At 32.3% G+C, this 13,471-nt stretch overlaps 1 protein-coding gene across 2 annotated transcripts; it reads right to left on the minus strand.

The window, feature by feature from the left end:
• Window positions 1–371: 371 nt before the first annotated feature.
• stas (Transmembrane protein stas) lies at window positions 372–1,877 on the minus strand. 2 transcript variants are annotated; one of them, XM_069050863.1, is made up of 4 exons: window positions 1,526–1,877; window positions 1,355–1,460; window positions 1,178–1,306; window positions 372–1,111 (listed from the first exon to the last, which is right to left on the minus strand). In XM_069050863.1, exons 1-4 carry the CDS (start codon window positions 1,722–1,724, stop codon window positions 604–606), a joined length of 942 nt encoding a protein of 313 aa, XP_068906964.1. In that variant the 5' UTR covers window positions 1,725–1,877; the 3' UTR covers window positions 372–603. The 2 variants fall into 2 exon arrangements, with proteins under 2 accessions (XP_068906964.1, XP_068906966.1); XM_069050865.1 differs by having other exon boundaries at window positions 1,697–1,874.
• Between the last annotated feature and the right edge of the window lie 11,594 nt (window positions 1,878–13,471).

Raw genomic sequence — 13,471 nt, forward strand, 5'->3', positions numbered from 1 at the left:
GAGGTAAAGTCTTTCACACATTTCCTGAGAAATCAACAAAATGTGTCCTGGAAGTCTTATTAAATTAGATCCTTCTTACATCTGAATAGTCAGGTCAGAGTATAGAACGTTACATCTGAATAGTCAGGTCAGAGTATAGAACGTTATGTAATGATAGCTGGAACCAAAGGAAGTCCATACCTGTTACCCAATTCTAAATGCAGTTTGTAATTTTTGCAACTTGCCTACTAACAGTTGACAATTTTTGATGTTTCTTGGTTTTTAGTGTGGTACAATTGGTGACACTGGGGGCCCCTTCAATCTTCCAACAGAGAATTCAACTGAAACTTACTTCAGCGAGTTATGTAAGTTTTTACTGTTAAAAACCAGACTGAAGTTGTGAATAAATTTTATTTTAACAAACTGAGCTTTTATTTGTAAATTCAGTATATAACTTATGAGCAGTCTGAGTGGTGGACTACTGTGAAGTTTCATATTTCGAAGTACAAAAATTTAAACTACCTACAGTGCCTTCACAAATCATAGGAATGAATTGTTACATAACATAAAAATTAAGAATACTTTTTACAACCACAATTCAACTAAAAACATAACAAAAATTTATTATTCTATTTTTTGCTTCAACCATCCCTTAAACATTATCGGTAACAGCGGGACGATCCCGCATACCGCCAGCCAAGCTAGCGATCCAGCACTGATGGCAAAATCATCAGCAGTCAGATTCTGCAAGGTTTGACCTCCTTGGATAGCTATAAATGATGGAGGTGCCACTCCAAAAAACGTTCCCAAAGCGAAAGGCACCAATGGGACTCCTATCACAGGTGCAGTCAGATTGATAAACCAATTTGGCAGGAAAGGAGTTATCCTTAAGAATAATACGTAATTAAATAGATTATCACGGTGCTTGTTGACTTGATGGGCCCAAGCTTCTGCCTTTTCTGGGAAATATTTCAATACTAATTTTCTTCCCAATAGTTGAGACAACAGGAAACATAAGGATGCCCCTAATGCTGAACAGGTACACACAAGAGTTAATGCAATAGTGAAGGGAAACAGAAATCCAGATAAGATTGATAAAAATAGAGATCCTGGTATGGCAAATGTCTGTAAGCTGTTTGTGAATTAAAGAAATATGTTTGGTCATAATGACAACAAAAAAAATGTGTGAAAAGGATACAAAATATAAGTTATGAAAACTCCAACCATCACTTGAAAATAGTGATCTCCTTTATACCTATTGAGTACTATTCCTAAATGTTTAACATCTTCTATATTCCACGGTAATTTTATATACTGTCGTTCTTCTCTGTAATTGACTTTTTAGTTAAATTGTTACTCTACACTTTCAACTTACTCTGTAACTTTTGGGAATGTTTTATAAACTAAAAATAGGGCGGACAGCGAACTCAGAAAAATGATAAAGACTGATATCATCGCCACCTTCGTCGAGATGGAATCGTCTGCAAATGAAAATGAAATTTAAGTGCCACCTTACACACACAACTTTGAGGTTATGTCAACCTACTTGACTCGTTTAAGGATTTTTCGGGTGTCATGTTCACTACAGGGAAACTATTCGTTAATTTAATGGATTTACGGTATGTGGGTCTACCCTTAATTTGGTATTTGGAAAGGAACGGGCGATTGTAAATATCTGATGTGGATGATATTTGAAAACATTGAATTTGATCGTCACCTTGTGTTCTCTGTTGGGTCGTCATCATTTAGGTGGAACTTGTTACAATTATCAAAACTTGTGTTTTAATTGGTGTCTACTGCTTCATATTTACGGTATTTATTTTTTTATTTAAAAGAAATTTAAATGGATCTGACAGATGACAGAAAGAACTGATGACATGTGTGGCATGAGGTGATAGGCTCTCAACCTATGAGAGCGATAGCCACGGCACAGGGGCGGATTTAGCTATATTTTTGCCCACACAGGTAGTAAACCAGTAAATGGTCTCATATATACATATATACACCACCCCCATGTTAAATTTTATTTATCACCACAGCCGTAACTCATCTGGTACAAAAAAAATATATGTTAATGTCCAATTTCACGTCCTCTATACTAATTTATTCTATTTTTATTACGCAAATATAAATTACTTACCGATCAGCTCATTTAGTTTTTTCAAAATTACTTTTGCATTTGATTTCATTTTTATGACGTACATTTTAATAACAATTGCCTTGATTTTTCCTTGTACGGGTTTTGCATATGCAACCAGTTATACACACATTTCTTCAAACCACATTGCAAATCTGTAAAATACTTCGGTGACGCAGATACAATGTGTGCATGATTAATACTACATTTTTCGGGGTTTATTTTTTTTTTTAATAATTATGATATGTTTTCCTAGTATGTAAATCTAATTTTAAAACGTTAAATTTACGTTGCAATTAAATCTTTGTAGATAATTAGAAATGCAAATTGTATGTTGAAAATATTTTTAACTATGTAATACATAAGTGTTAATATAAGGGAACTCTTTAAGGAAAAAAGGTTTTTTATAATTTCCTTAATTTTTGAAGAATTCTGTTTCTATGAATGAGTTGGTTTAAAATATACCACTAGAACCGTAGTCGTAATTAAAAATAGTAATCAATTAAGCTAGCTAATTACAGAGCAAATTAAATACAAACATGTTTTTTATTTACGTACTTAAACAGGATATTTACAAAACTAGGTAAACAAATTTTTCTGTTCGTTCCTGATCAATTTTTGGCTTTATTGCTGTAATTTAAACCAGGAAGCTGTCAAAACATAAATGTTCGATTTTTTCCTGCTGATAAATCTTTGTAGAAAAAATTTTGTTGGTATGAAGTTGATGTTCCACACATGTATGTATGTTCACGGTTAGAAATTCGCTTAAATTAGTATCTCATGAATTTTCCTTTGATTTAAACCGCCTAAAGTATGAAATCACTTAATGAAATGCAACTCGCATGGAAACATAAACGGGATTATTAATTGTAACCAATTTTCAGCAATTATAGCAACATTGAACTCGTGCCAAGCAAAATCTGAAAATTCCGCGAAAACATTAAAACGATCCTTTCCCTGACGCAAATTTCTCTCGAAAATCCATCAAAAAAGCGCGTTCTGGGCTAATTCTGCTCAATTTTACAGTGCAAATGTGCGGTTTTGCCGCAGCTTGTGTGAACGCTTCGATTTCGTGGTCGTCGCGACGGGGCTATTCGGTTATTGCACCTTGGAGTTATCCGTTTAGATTCTAAGTTTAGTGGAAATATTTCTCGGTTAATAAAACCATAAAATAACCCCAACTAATTGGTCCGTTCCTCGCAATTAGCAAATCTAGCGTACTTCATGAATGGTTCTAGAATTAGTCTCATCCAGGAATAAATTCAATTTCACTGTCAGCGTTTTGAATTAAATTTTGTAAACACCTGTGTTGTGGTAAACCAGGTGTTTTTAACAGAGCGAGACGACGACATCCAATGGTCCTTTTGTAACAACAAATTAATTACGTACGCCACAACTATTTATATCGCCAGGCCATGTGCATGTAGCCAGTACTGGTGCCAATTTTAAACGTAAAAAGTAACATATCAGCAGCTCTAGCCGCAAGGCGCAATTTTAAAAATTACGCAACTGGCCATAAATAATTGCCACTAATCGACGTAATCATTCGTATGTACAATACATATTTATTCGTTAGTGCAAATTGCGGTTTGCGGTCGCCAATTGACATAACTGACCTGGTGTAAGACATTTTTCCGATCGAGTCTCGCCTATGACTAAGAAAAATTTTTTAACGGCGCCGTTGCACGCGGTCACATCAATCTTTTACCTTCGAAACTACTAATCAATACGCAGGTGGGCTCTTCCACGCGTAATTTAAACACGGAAACAAATTTATCGTACGTATTATCGACGTTTCCACGCACGTCCGTCACCAAAAAGAAGAAAAATGGACCCTTCAGGTTAACAGTTAACAGACGAGGAAGGAGGGATGAAACGTTCACGCAACATAGACACTGCTCGCGGGTAGGTTTGACTAAGGTCTCCTTTCGGAGGATCAGTTTCGCCTCGGGGCGTTATTTCCCGGTTATTGCTTTTGTTCACATTTAATTGTTTCATATTTCACGTCGCATTGTCAGCAGACTAAAGTTTCCCAATAGAAATACATATAAAGTTTCCTCTCGCTCTCTTTGGTTTATCAAAACCTTAAGAGAACTGCTCCTATTTATTTACAGCGTCTGTTGAGGATGAACGGTAAGAATTGTCTTTGGCAGTTCTGCGGTTGCATTGTGCAGCAAGCTATTGAATTTTTTTCTTCTATAACAGCTGCACATAACCGTGTGTATTGACATTTCTTCTTCTATTTATATGATGGCCGTCAGTTTTAGATTTCCAGTAAATGTCAGGAAATGCCAGGACCAGTTGAATAAGAGCTTCGGCTCGTTTCGATCCTGGAAAATATTATGTGACATAAAACGTGCCTCCTCTTAAAACACATAAGTAGCTGGGGCACGTCTAGTTAGAATGTGAACCCATTTGGTGAAAAGTGAGTCCAACTAACTAACAGCATTACGGGAATATTAAAATTTATAGTCTTGCAGAGTGAAACGGGTCGGGATGGCACCTGCACAGATCTGCATTAACAAACCGCCGTTGAAATGGAAATGTCTAAATTCCTGCAAACGCAGGAAACCCAAACGATTTGATTCCGCCCATCACCAATCGCTATATGATGTGCCGTTGCGTTCGAACGACCACACAATCGATCTCTTTTTTATGAGTCGTTTGTATAAAAAGCATAGTTTGGAGAGATTCTCCAAACCGATTCGAAGAGGTCTTGTAGCGGATATTAGTTCTAATAGGACGAGCCGACGCGCTCCTGGAAATGTGAGTTCTGACGTTTCAGGATCGACGATTAAATCAAGGAATAATCCCGAAAAAGTGAAAAACACCGACTTCATGCTCGGCTCATTAATTAAATGCTAGCCGGTTTGGCAAAAAATATTTACAAGTTTAAAGAGTTTAGCTGAAAAACGAGCGGAATGTTTTCGCTGGTGAAAAATTATTTTCACAGAAATTCGCTGTTGAACAGAATATCAAAAAATATTTTAGCAGAGAAGGAGAGTTGATTCGGCACTTCAGATGCATACTAATGGAAATGCAGCTGTTATCGAGCGGAAAATTGGAAATTTTATAATACATTTTCATGAAATGCATTTATTGGATGTACATTTCATTATGTAGAGTTAACTCGTTTGTATGAATTGAACAGTATTCGCGAAACTGCATATAATTAAATAACGAATTGTTATGTTTCGGATTTTAATTAAATGGTAGTTTGGTCGGATACTCATAAAAGAGTAATGATTAGTGGATATGAAAAATTAAAAAAAAAAATGGATGGAAAGGTAATTTTGAGTTGAGCTACAGTTTAGTAAAAAAAATTGATAAGCGAAAATTTAACTAGTACATACTAGTAAAAGTAGAATGAAAAAGATTTTTATAGAACAGAACAAAGTTACTTAAAAATAATCATAAAGAGCAATTAAGTTGAACCACAGAAAATAAGAAAGAGGCATAATACTTAGTTTAAGGAATAAGATAATGAGAAAATAAATGTCACCAGTTACGTATGTACTACATTTGTGTCGCATTTAAAATGAAGACAGCCTAATATTTTTGTTATTTTTATGAGAAGAAATTTGACTTTGTGCACAGTCGTAGAAGTTCATCAGGTGGATCTTTTATGGTACTCAACTCAACTGTAAGTTGTGAACCCAACCGTCTATGACCTCACAAATAGGGTCAATTCTCGATATGTATTTTGCTACGTATCGGAGACAACAAGCTATTAGGAACAATTGTTTAGAATCTAATTTTGTCCCTATGTACTAAATTTCGCCGCAAATTGTTTATTACTCGTATTAATTATTGTGCGAATGAAAATTGGAGCCTTCATCGTTAAGTACGTTTATTTTTAAAATGGTTCATTTTATCGACATCAAAAATGTTTGCCTTTTCTACCTAAAGAGACTAATTTTTTTTGAGGTTAGTAAACCTGGACCTGCTCTATCCTCAAACCTCCAGGAGCATTGCCCTTCATTCAGATACCGTATCGGAAATACGGCATTAGTTCAAAAACTATAGAAATGGATTGAACAATATAAACGTTATTGTGAACGGTTGATTTTTCATGATAATTTGAAAAGTAATAGTTATTTATGTATTAAGGGCATGATCAGGAGATTATGGGACGAGGGAATGTTTAAAGCCCGAGGAACGAGGGCTTTTAAATTCCCGAGGGCCATAATCGACAATTATGGCCGTGGTATACAGGCTGTTTGATAAAAAACGCCTCAACCCATAACTTTTTTATTTATTATCCAATTTCAATGAAATAAAAAACCAAAGATATGGTTTTTCATGCGCTACGAAGCAGCCATTAAAAAAAATTTTTTTTGGCGTTATTTTCAGTAGCTAACGATAGTCAACTTTTTTTTTTTTAATGGACACATGTAGTTTTTTAAGCTCAGTCTGGTAAAGTTTTTTTTTCTGAATCCAATGATGTATTAAAAGTTATCGTTTGGTCCATAAATGACTGAAAAAAAATAAAACAATTTTTAATTGTGGTTCAGCTTATTATGAAATTTTTAAGTGTGCCGTGAAAAACAATTGGAATACAAATAGCAACAAATGTCAAGTGTGAGTTTGAAAATTTTCAGGTGCAATCTTGAAGAGTTTTATTATTACTTTCTTAGAAAACATGAATAATAATATAAAAAAATAAAAATTTATTTTTTTATTATTATTCATGTTTTCTAAGAAAGTAATAATAAAACTCTTGAAGAGTTTATTATTATTATTTTTTCTATTAACTTTTTGTTTTTGACGAATTACGATTTTTATTACACTCGAACATAAAATAATAGTCAAATGACTGCTATCCTGCATGACTGACAATGTTATTTTATACTTAAATAAAAAAAGATCAAAAAAGCAGATGAAAATTTCTAAGCTGACGTTTAGATGACATTTATCGTACTTTGTATTCCGATTGTTTTCCACAGCACTCTTAAAAATTTTATAATAAACTAAACCAAAAAAAAAAGTTTTTTTTTTTTTCAGTTAGCTATGAACCAAATGATAACTTCCAATACATCATTAGGTTCAGAAAAAAAAACCTTACCAGACCAAGCCTAAAAAACTACATGTGTCCATTTAAAAAAAAAAGTTGACTATCGTTAGCTATTGAACATAACGCCAAAAAAATATATTTTATGGCTGTCTAGTAGTGCTTGAAAAACCATATCTTTGATTTTTTTGCTCATTGAAATCGGGTAATAAATAAAAAAGTTATGGGTTGAGGCGTTTTTCATCAAACAGCCTGTATAGGTACAACGTTTTATTCTATTTTATAATTTCTAAAAGATTCAAACAATATTTAGTATTCCTTAAAGAAAATCAACTAAAAGTTGTGTCCATGCAAATTTAGTTAAACTTCGTCCAACGAGAGATTGGGAGATTTTACATTTTATTAAATTAGCCCAACACTACAAAATGCACTAGAATACATTAATTATAGCATCATTTCAGGGCAAAAGTGTTACTGCTCGAAGGATATATTTCAAATTTTACGTGCGCTAGCTATTCCTTTCTCTACGTAGAATTTAGTGACTTTTATGTCAACCAATCTCTCGCTGGACAAACTATAGCTATTTTGATGTTGTTAGGGTTACTGTGTATATTATATAATGTATGATTTTCTTTAATAAAATAATGTTTGATATATACCATTGTTTGAATAATTAAACCAACCGTTGCTTAGCAGATTTTTGACAGATCTGTGCCATAAAGGCCAATTTATGCTCTCATTGGGGCGTATAAAGACGATTTTTGACTAAAATAGAATAAATATTTGTTAAATAATAAATAAAAATACATAGATCCAAATAAAGTTATAGGAACAGAATAGAAATGAATAATACAGGCTTATTCTCGTAAGATGGCGAACCTGACCAGGTAAAAATGCAACCCAAAATACATTTTACAAAGCATTCATTGTGTTTTGGTATTTAAAAATTAAATCAGAAATCCAAGTAGGTATTCTATTAGTTTGAAAGGTATATTTGTCATTGCATTTTTCGTTCATATTTAGTATTTGAAAATGTTTTCGAACGATGACAGAACCGACATGATTCTACTTACCCATTACTTGTGTGATTTTAATTGCTTATTATTGTTAATAAATTATACTTTGTTGAAAGAGGTATTTTTCTGTCAGAATTTGACATTCATTAGGCTGATGTCAAAAGTTATCTATGTTTTATGTGTATTATGATAATGTAATAGGGATCGAGATAGCTTTATAAATTGTGTTTTGGGTTGCATTTTTACCTGGTCAGACTCGTCATCTTACGTGAATAACTCTGTATAAGATATACGTAAGTACTTAGTTTAAAACATATTAAAAATTCAAAACAATAACCATAAACGGTAATTGGATTAGACCAGATTAGATTAGATTATAAAGATAAAATGTTGTGAGTGACGAAAGAGAGACTTGAAAATATGATTATGCAGCAACTGTTTAAATATAATATGTATTAAACTTGATTATTTTAAATTTTTTATCATACCAATATTATTTACGTCAGCAGTGATTAAAGAATTTTTACTAATTAGGACGGCTTTCAGGTCTCTATTATTTATGGATCGATTTTTCTGAAATTTGAAACATAATATAGGTATTCGATTAATTTAAATTTAGATTCGACAAACCATTACGTCCATTAATGTAAATACAACGTGTTTCACGTAAGAGTACGAGCCTGACCAAGTCTAAACGCAACACAAAATACATTTCACAATGGGAACTAGATTCAATGAAAATTATAAATTGTGGTTTTTCCACAAATCTGTGAAAAATGTCCAAACTACTTCATGATTTATTACACCTAGTTACTCATGGAAATCGAATATTGGGTTGCATTTTGAGATCGTCAGGCCCGTAATCTTACGTGAAACACGTTGTATGTTGCAAAACGTTAGCTATAATTTTAAGTTTCGTTTGTAAAAATGCATTGAGGCAAATGGTAATATATACATTTGAACAGGAATTGATGCTCATTTGTTTCATGGATATGCGCGTTTTAATACCTTTTGGGAAAGTAACACGGTTTTTTCCTCTTTTTCTTGTAGTACGACTACCTTTAGGAATTTTTGCGGAAGTCATTGTTTATTGTTGTTCTACAGTTTAGTATAAACCTTAAACGATTTAATTCCCAAATAAAGGAAGTTAAAATGGCGTTTTTAAGATTAGAGGTACTTGAGTCGCGAGATTAATCTCCCCCCTTTAAATTATCTATTTGTTAAATTTCACAAAAATCGTTTCATAAATAATTCTTAGGTGGGACACTCGTACAAAAAATAATGATGTATAAAAACTAATTAATACCTATCTGGTGGCAGTTGCTGTAAACATGTTTAATATACAAACGTTGATTAGTTGATTACGAAAATTTAGCTTTAATTGCTTGTAAAAAAAATAATTATTAATAAATTGTTTGGTTGATAATTGTAAAGGAAAAAAGGAAAAATTACAATAAATACATACAAGAAAATGAAAGAAAATGTTAAAAAAAATGAGAAACAAGAAAATAAGACGAAGGTGAAATGTATAAAAATAGTATAGGAATAGAATAGAATACAAGAGAAAACAAGCGCTTTGGATGGGTTTTTACCATGAAGATGTATTTAAACTTGATTCAAGTTGCAAAAAACCACTTGTCATTTGCAACAGCATTTTTTTCATATTTTTGAATCAAATAAAGGCACAAAGGGACCATAAAAGCATAGTTTGGATTGAATATTTTTCATATAAGTACAATTTTAAAGTAATTTCAAATGACGAATGCCATAAAAGTGCTGTTGCAAATGCAAAGTGGTTTTTTGCAACTTGAGTCAACTATAACTTTAATTGAAATAGTTAGGTTCACAAGTGCAAATAAAAAAAAATATATAAAGAACTTGAGGAACCAAAAAATAAACAATAAAATAACAAATATTGTTCTAATATATTAAATTGAAATGTTCTAGGGCCAGTTTAGAGAAGCGAAATTAAGTGAATCATAGTCAAATACCAGATTAACTGAACACCAATCAAAGTTTAGGATTCATGGGTTAATCGTTCATTAAAATTTAATTCGAATTAAATATTTAATTCTCTTTCTATAAACTGGTCCCTAATGTTAATTGTAATGTAATTAATTGATTTGGCAAACATTTTATTCGAAGGTAAAATAACAAGACCTAACTTTTTATCGGATAAATTTTTCAACTTTACAAAAACTTTTTGCTTTCACAATTTGTTGAATTAGGGAATTTTTATTCTGGTTAGGCCCGAGAGCTTTAGTTCGAGGGTTTAACCTCTGAATAAAAATGCCAAAATATCAACGAGTAAGTACGTTGTCTAAAGCAAAAATGTTAAGTGAAAATTGGGAAATTGATCAGATATAAAAAATAAAGTCGTGTTATTTTTGGCAAGATTAATTCCAAAATACAATCTTTAAGGTTAATTATTTATTTATAACACAGTTACTAAAAACACATATTATTAAAAACAATTTGAGAATCAGACAGGAATAACATGGTATTTTAATTACTTTTGACAGGTGACAGAGTAGTAGGACGTTTTTATCGAGATAAACATTTTTGATTGGATGAAAGCAAGTGCTATGATTGGCTGAACATGCACGTTTGTAAATGTAAAATATGGCTGAAAAAATCATCACGCTCAAATTTGACATTTTTCAAAATAAAATTCCGAAATCATGGTTTGTGTTAAATGTGTATGTATGTACATTGAAAATAGTTGTGCGAAATATTGGGTTATAATAAGATTTTATGTTCATATGCAAATTTTCGCAACAAAATTCGAAAACAAAATTGTACCAAGGTTGGTCACTTTACATATTTAGTACATTTTGAGAATTGGTAATTGATTGATTTTCTTGCAATTGGTAAATTATTTTTAGAATTTTGTTCTAAAAATTTACATTTAAAATTTCATTAAAATAAACCTGTTGAGATGTTTTTTTGCGATATACTCAACAGAAATCCTATTTTCCGAAAGTCACGTGATAACTTTTGTGAGTCATATTTTTAGTCTTTAGACAAGCAGCGATTAACGTAATCAAATATTTGTTATATTAATAAATAACAAAATTTCCCATATGACGCGAACTTCTTGGTAACCGCTGCATGTTAGGTATTTAGGTAGTTAGATATCAGAGGCGTGGAGGAGAAATTTTTAATGCCAAGAATTAATTGGTGATGTATGTATATACGAAAATAGAGGCAATATAATGTTGATTGTCGGTACTTTTAAAATGTTTAATGTTAAAAACTGGTGACTAAAAATTTAAATATAGTTATGGGAACTACGTAGAAGATAAGAAAAGAAGAACTTTAACAGGCCATAAAAGATTGAAATTAAGCTTATAACTGAAAACAAAAAATTAAAACAAACATGTACACAGAAAAAAAAAGATATATAATTGCTTAAATGTACAGTACAACTTCGATAATCCGGACAGATATAGTTTTGAGCCTCGCCGAATTAGAGAGTTTTCCGGATTAGCGAGGTGTATATATTTTTGATTACTTGGATTAAGAAAAAATCATGAATTTCATCAATGACAATCTACATATCTACATAATGTATTGAAGAATAAAAACGTACATTTAGAATGAAAAAAACTGTCATCAGAGGTTTTTTTAAATGGCAATGTCGCATTTTTACTACCGTTTTTAATAGATCTTTTAATTGTCTACCCGTCGGTCAAAAAAATTTTCCATTTACATAAGAAATTTTTTGAAAAAACCTAATTTTTTTTTAATAACATAACTTTTTCAAGGTTATCGAAAAGACCAAAAGGAAACATCAGCAGAAATCTTTTTTAAAACACTAATTGACCTGTCTTTAAATTTTTTCAAAAATTATACGTTACGTTTTCATTTGGGTGTTTGTTTGTTTTCGTCTAATTTGGATTATTCATATTCGTTTTCATCATCTTCATGATTACTGTTTAAAGTTTCTTGGACTATTTGTTCATCTGTTAAATCACAATCGACATTATCATTTTCACCGTGTGCCCATTCTTATTTTTTTTTTTTTTTAATTGAAACTTGTCAACAGTTGCACAATATTGTCATCTTCATCTGATATTATGTAGTTTAGCAAATCTTTTCGGTAAGAAACCGTAATATTTTGATTTGTCCGGATTATGGAGGTAAAAATTGCAAAATGCCCGAAATGTGGAAGGCGCCGAATTATTGGAGTGTCCGATGTAACGTGTGTCCGGATTATCGAAGTTGTACTGTATGTAGTTTTGTATTACATATTATACCAACCAATAAAAATCAAAGCCGACCCCGAGGAAGGAAACAAACAAATTGAAATTGACGTAGATAGAGTATGTTAATAATGAATTCAGAATAATGGAAGAAAAGAGCAGCGACAATTAATCCACCATCATGGCGACAATTACATATTAAAAAATAAAACAAGGAAAAAAAGTTGAAAAATAAAGAAAAAGTGATCGAGAAATTGTTTGCATATAATATGTATTGCTCTTACATTGTGAATGTCAATATTCTGAAATGTTTGTCATATTTTATTTGTATATCCAGTTACTCTAGAATTTATAACAGTCAGGGCCGGCTAAGGGAGGAATGCAACGGATGTAAGGCATCCGAAACACTGCATTTCAGAATTTCGAACGACCACAGTTTACGTAGTTTTGTATTTGCAAAAGTTCAAAAATTATCATCCTACTCGGGCCCCCTAGTTTGACAGAATTTCCGACTATGTTTTTAATTATGTAAATTCTTCGAATTCTAGTTTTCTTTAGAGCTCGATTAATTTCTAATTAATTCGCAAAACACATGTTCCCCTGCCTGACATTTCACGGAAAAAATCATAAATTTATAACCTCCACGAGGAAAAAAAAATGTGTGGTCTGACAAGCAACGATTCGAAGAACGAATAACAACTGGTACGTAATTTTTGTTATCACCTGTTGTACAGACACATTCTGAAAACAGAGCCTGCTAAATAACTTCATATCCTTGTAAGCAGCCAGTGTCCTGTCAGTCTTTATGATTTAATCCTTCTCGGTCCGAAACTTAACCCCGTACGAAACTGGCTTGCGACGAACTATTCCGTAATTAAATAGAAAATCCAAAAACTTGAGTGCTTAGTATTCAGCTCATCCTTGGCAGCTGTGAAAGTTGACAAAACTTCCAAATATGTTTCACTTATCGGTTTATAAGAGAGGAAGCCCCAATGTAAACATTTAATAAAGGACGGTCCGATAAATATTTAACAGCCATTGTCGCTAATACGTCGCTAATTATTCGTCCAAGTATTTGAGCGTCGGGGGCTCGCACCCCATTCCCCCACTCGAGGGTCGGCAC

Source organism: Tenebrio molitor, chromosome 6, assembly GCF_963966145.1.
Source record: "Tenebrio molitor chromosome 6, icTenMoli1.1, whole genome shotgun sequence".
NCBI classification, from domain to species: Eukaryota; Metazoa; Arthropoda; class Insecta; order Coleoptera; family Tenebrionidae; genus Tenebrio; species Tenebrio molitor.